The following is a 6,000-nucleotide window of genomic DNA, read 5'->3' on the forward strand; positions in this document are numbered from 1 at the left end:
TACTCAATAGCTGTGTTAGAGTTAGTGAGAGCCAAGACAGCAGAAGATAGTGATGCACAAGGCCAGGCTAAAGGGAGTTAGAAGAGTTGTTTGCTTATAGAAACTGCTTCTTTGAGGGTAGAATGTTCTGAAAGTTGAAAGATGAAATTTGATATTAAAGAAAGAACCACCACTAAAAGCTTAGAGCTGAAGGGCCCATGTATCTAAATGATGTGTAGAATAGACTCTATGGGAGGCTAGTCGGGACTGTCTTAGTGACCAGGTGACAGTCAAGTCTAGAGCTAAACTAGAGGAAAAGACTACAGAGCCCAGATATGGAGAAGGCAGAAGCCCTGGATCTTGGGTATGTGTGACAGGTACTTGGGTGGCCTGACTTGCCAGTAGAAAGCTGTCATTCAGAGTCTCAGGCTAGGAGCAGCAAGAACAGCCTCTTCAGTGCCCAGTGCTTGAAGGAGAGCCTGGGTCTCCTAGTCGTTGCTCTATTCTTGGGGAGCAAGAAGGAAATGCCTATTTTGAGCCAGGGCAGAAACAATCAGCAGGAAGGAAGCTGCTGTCTTGGTTCCCATCTTTAATCTTTAGTCTTGTTGGCGTCTATCTTGAGGCATGCTGTGACCCTGCAACTTCTCAAACACTATGCCCTGCTCTGGGAGCTAATTGGACTCTCTTCTGCAGGGTCATCCTCATCCTTGAACACCACGCTGCCTTCAACTAGTGCCTGGTCATCCATTCGTGCCTCCAACTACAATGTTCCCCTCAGCAGTACAGCACAAAGCACTTCAGGTGGGCCCTCTCAGGAACAGCCTGGTGGTTACTTTTCCTCTTGTCTTCTCAGGTAGTTGGGGAATGTTTGTGATCCTAGGGAAGTGTTGCAAGCATTGTTTCTCCCCTTTTAAACTGGAAGTTCAGCGGTCTTGTAAAACAGTTCACCTCTATCACACATCTAAGCCTCCTCAGCCCTGTGATAAAGTACAGTTTAATCCCGAGCATACTGAAAGCCATCTGCATTCGTTTATTTAATTCTCAATCCTTCGCATACTGATAGCTGTACAGACTGATGCAGGAAACAGGAATTTGTAGGCACTGCCAGAATGAGTGTGCCCTGGAGAACTAGGCCCCTGCGGGGAGCTAGGTGGCTGTAGTCCTGGGTTTTCACTATGAATCTGCTGTTGCTCGGGTAAACTGTGATATGGCCAGACTTCCTTCAGCCACACTTGGAGGAGCCATGACCTATGGCCATACACTTTGTAATAACTCAGGTCTGAATGCTCAACAGTTGTTGAAGGGTTTCCCCTCCCTCCTCTCCCCAGTCTTTCAGTGTTGTTTACGGCACCGTTATCTCTCAGCTCTGTTACTGCGCACCCACAGCTTTAGCTCTGCTCTGAGCCAGCAAGAATAGGTCGCATCCTGGTTGTTTTTAAGCTAGAAAGGGCCTACATTTGCACCCTTGCTGGACAGATCATTTGCCTTTCTGAGGACACTGAGAAAGAGCCTTGCAGCCAGTGAGCATTTCCCACACCACTTTCCCAGGAGTAGATGATGAGCTAAAACTGTTACCTGCTGACCTTGCATCTACTGAGTAGCCTGGTCGGCCTGGGAGGCTGCAGATGTGAACTCTCAGTCGTCTCTTGTGATCTCAGAGAGCAGCTCTATGCTTGCATAGTCTCTAGACAGTAGCAGATGAAGGTCCTGAGGAAGGAATTGCTGTTTGGGGGCTGTTTTTCTCCTTTAGGCCTTTAGTTGCGTTTAGGGTTTTTGATAGTTTCCGTTTGTTTGACACGCTTTTCATGGGATAGTGATATTATTGTATAAATTCTCTCTTTTTCTAACATTATCCCACCTTCAGTTTTGTTTTGTTTTTTTTAATTTTCTTTTTTTTTTACTTTTTCCTTTGAATAGCCAGAAATAGTGATTCCAAATTGACGTGGTCTCCTGGTTCAGTTACAAACACCTCTCTGGCTCATGAGCTGTGGAAAGTCCCTTTGCCACCTAAAAACATCACTGCTCCGTCCCGCCCACCTCCGGGGCTGACTGGTCAGAAGCCACCCTTGTCTACGTGGGATAATTCCCCCCTTCGTGTAGGTGGAGGATGGGGAAATTCTGATGCCAGATATACCCCAGGTAGGACACAGCTGCTATGGTGGTTGATGATGAGCTGATTTCTGTCAGCTGGGAGGCCGCACCCTGGGAAGGTGGGATGAGCTTGAATAGGCTTTGTAGTTCATTGCCACGTTTTGCAATTTTCTTGAGGAGTCTTGACTAGTTTCCTTCAGAATGTTTACCCAAACTTGTATGGTGATACATGCCTGAAATCTTAGCACAAGGGAATGAGGGCAGGAACATTAAGTATAAGGAGGTTGGTATCATTTGTTCATGAGACGCTGTCTAAATAAGAACGCTTACCCAATGTTGATGGTAATGCAATGGTCGATGGTAACGAGAGTGGGGAAGTAGCCTCTTTTCAGAAGTTCTTTGGGAAGGCATCTTAAGCGTCTGTTGGTTTCCTGCTCATGGCAGGCTTGCAGAGCAAAGCTGCTATATAGAACATGAATTGCAGAGGCTGTATGGAGGACAGCCCAACTGAGCCTTGGAGAGTGGGCTTGTTTGTGTAGTAGTTTGGCCTAACCCAAAAATGACCATGCAGTTTGCTGTTTAAGCAGACATTTGAGAGTGGAAGGGGGTGCTATTGATCTTTAAACTCAAGCACACATAGGTCAGATTATCCCAGGAGTACTACAGTGACGTGATTGTGAAATACCTGTAGGTAGTCACGGGTGGTTCTTGATTGTATTGAAAAGTTCTTCTGCTAGAGTGAAAGTGATTGTCATGGGGCCATGTAGGAAGGCTAGATGGGGTACCCACATGGTAACCCAGACAAAATCAAAGACCGAACAGTTCAGTCCGCCTAAAGCTTCCCATCTTAGGGTACATGCAGGGACACTTCCCTGAGGCTTGCCTCTAGGAGCAAATTTGGTAGAAACGATGCCAGAGAGGTAGAAAAGCATTGTGGCTTATCTGCCTCACAGAAAGAGCCACCTGCAGTAGTGATCAATGCCCGATCCAGACTAGAGTGAGCTGACATCCCATGCCTGTTTGTTACACTAAGGGGTAGGCAAAGGAGATGGGAGCCCTGATGACTGGAACTAAACTGTCATTTGCTTGGGCTGTGTCTGTCCTAAATAGCCACAGTAGTAGAGTGCTGACTTCCTTTCTCTTTGTTAGGTTCCAGCTGGGGTGAGAGCAGCTCAGGGAGAATAACGAATTGGCTTGTTTTGAAAAACCTCACACCTCAGGTAAGGAGGCACCTATCTGATATATGCGGTGGACACGGGAGCATGGGAACACTCTGCTGTTCCAGAACAGGGCCTGTCAGTGGTCATCAAGGCTGGGCCGAGCATGATACTCAATTGCCTTGGGTCTGATTCACTGGTTTTCATGCTGTTATGTTTAGACGAGCCACAAAAATGCAGGTGCCTCCATCTCACCCAATGCTGACTGAGTAGTGCTGGCCTGGTGGCCTGGGCTTTGCAGGCGTGTTTGTGGGATTGTGCTGCACCTCCAAAACCTTGGCTTGCCCTTCTATATCTGAGCACTTTCTTAGCCCCTGGGCTACCCGCCCACCCACTCCCCTATAGGGCCTTCGGGTCCTGTTCTGGAGCAGGAGCACGTTGGCTTGTCACATAGCTCTAGGCCCAGTGGACATAAGAAAGGGGTGCTGAACCTGGCATTAGAAGGACCGGGGCACCTCCTGAAGCTCTTTCAAAGAAGCTCCTAACCTCAGCCTGCTCTGTCTAGATTGATGGCTCAACTCTGCGCACCCTGTGCATGCAGCATGGTCCACTGATTACATTCCATCTGAACCTTCAACATGGAAATGCTCTGGTCCGTTACAGTTCAAAAGAAGAGGTAGTGAAGGCACAAAAGTCTCTGCACATGTAAGTTGCCTAGTCTCCTATTAGGGAAGGTCTGGGGGAACTGTGAGTAGAAACCCAGCCCAGGATCCCTGTATAGACCTGGTCAGTGTGGGCCTGGAGAGACTGAGGTGGAGGGATCACTTGAACCCAGGAGTTGGAGGCCAATGCAGGAAATACAAGACCCTAGATAAAAAAATGAAAATAAAATCTCAAGGAAGTGGAGAACTGCTTGTGTTGCCTTCAGTAGACAAATCATGGGGTCTAGACACCCCATGATTCTTTCTGGGATACACACTGTGGGTGTGGAGCAGGCCAGATTCCTTCTGCTCCTTCTTGATTTTTTTTTCCCTCAGAGCAAGTCCCACTGCTAGTTAAGCTTGTGAAGCCATGCAGTCAGAAGGTCTTCTCATCTTGTGCCCTCTCCTCTAGGTGTGTGCTGGGGAACACTACTATTCTCGCTGAGTTTGCCAGTGAAGAGGAGATCAGTCGCTTCTTTGCACAAAGTCAGTCTCTGACCCCTTCTCCTGGCTGGCAGTCTCTCGGGTCCAGCCAGAGCCGGCTGGGCTCCCTCGACTGTTCCCACTCATTCTCCAGCCGGACCGATCTCAATCACTGGAATGGTGCTGGGCTGTCGGGAACTAACTGTGGAGACCTTCACGGCACTTCCCTCTGGGGGACCCCACATTATTCCACAAGCCTGTGGGGTCCCCCAAGCAGCAGCGACCCCCGGGGAATTAGCAGCCCATCCCCCATTAATGCTTTTCTTTCTGTTGACCACCTGGGTGGGGGTGGAGAGTCCATGTAACCGCATAGGTGTAGACGCAAACTGTGACCTCAAGAAGAGAAGGAAAGGAGCACTAAGTTGGGCTCGCCGCCTGCAGCCAGGGCCACCTGTGGGAACAGCTATTTTCTGCACATTTTCCACTTTGTTTTCCCCAGAACATATCAGTTTGAATACTTGAATCATGCAGGCCAATATTATAATGTGAAAGGGTATCTATCTATTTACACTCCCAAATAGCGCCATACAGCTAACCGTGTGGAATTGAGCTCACTTGTGGATTCATCATGTTTAGCCTTCAGATTCCTTCTTTCCTTCATTTCCACCCCCACCCCAACCTTTTATTTTTATTTGTTTTGTTTTGGGTTTTTTTTTTTTTGCAAACATTTTTGGGCTGATGTATGAGCTTTTACCTTTGCACTGAGTGATGTTCTCTCCGTCTAATCGGCAATGTGGGGGGGCAGCTGTTCCAGTGTAAATGTTTACTCAAGGATGTTCTTAAAAGGCGAGCGCTCTCTACTCTGCCTCATGTTGCCTACCTTATTGTGGTATCGTGGAGTTTAGAAGATCAAGTTAAGATACTGACGTAGGATTCTTAAAGTATTGCACCAGTTTTTTCATGTCGTAAAACTAAAGAATTTTCGCTCTACAGTTTGAGAAACTGTGGCCACCGCTGTGACCTGCAGCCCGCCTGCTGCCCAGGACGGGCCCTGCACTTTGAACAGGCTTTCCATGTTGTTTTGAAGGTTCCCACGGTGAACCTTCTTGTTTACAGATTTTTTGTTTGTTTTTTGAGAAAAAAAAATGTTTACTCTTCCATCATTTAAAAAAAATTTAAAAGACAAAAAAAAAAGAGGAGGGTGGTTTAAAAGACGCTTTCTATCTCTGGGAAAAAGAGCAGCATTTGGCCATGTTCTTCTGTTTTCTATCCCTATCCTAAATCAAAGAGCATGGTTCTCAGGAAACCAGTTCCCCGTCAAAAAAATCTTGTAGTTTCTTATAGGAAAAAAGAAAACCCTGACTTTTAGCACTGATATTACGTATTGCTCTGTTCAAGAATTTTCTCTGCCAAAAAAAAGAAAAAAAGAAAAAAAAAGAAAAAGAAAAAAAACCGCTTCGAGCTGGAGTTGCCGTCTGCTTTCAGATGCTGTCCTTTATTAGTGAGTGATGATGGTTTGCTGATAATCGCTAGGTGACTTTTTGTAACCCCATCAGTGGCTCTCCTGTCCCTGCTCTCTTGTGACCGTGTTCATGTTTAACTGTTGTACCTTAAAGCCGAGATCAGTAACTATGCATACTGTAACCAAG

General features: G+C 46.9%; 1 protein-coding gene across 5 annotated transcripts in view; it reads left to right on the forward strand.

Moving 5' to 3' along the window:
* The window catches only part of Tnrc6a (trinucleotide repeat containing adaptor 6A), an 82,031-nt gene extending 76,269 nt beyond the window's left edge, over positions 1–5,762 (forward strand). For all 5 annotated transcript variants that reach the window (XM_075972114.1, XM_075972118.1, XM_075972117.1 and 2 more), the window contains 5 exons: positions 673–780; positions 1,897–2,118; positions 3,220–3,290; positions 3,793–3,932; positions 4,341–5,762. In XM_075972114.1, the coding sequence (XP_075828229.1) occupies positions 673–780; positions 1,897–2,118; positions 3,220–3,290; positions 3,793–3,932; positions 4,341–4,716 (917 nt within the window). In that variant the 3' untranslated portion in view covers positions 4,717–5,762. The remainder of the gene's footprint in view (positions 1–672; positions 781–1,896; positions 2,119–3,219; positions 3,291–3,792; positions 3,933–4,340) is intronic.
* Positions 5,763–6,000: the final 238 nt, after the last annotated feature.

This window comes from Microtus pennsylvanicus, chromosome 5 (genome assembly GCF_037038515.1).
Source record: "Microtus pennsylvanicus isolate mMicPen1 chromosome 5, mMicPen1.hap1, whole genome shotgun sequence".
NCBI classification, from domain to species: Eukaryota; Metazoa; Chordata; class Mammalia; order Rodentia; family Cricetidae; genus Microtus; species Microtus pennsylvanicus.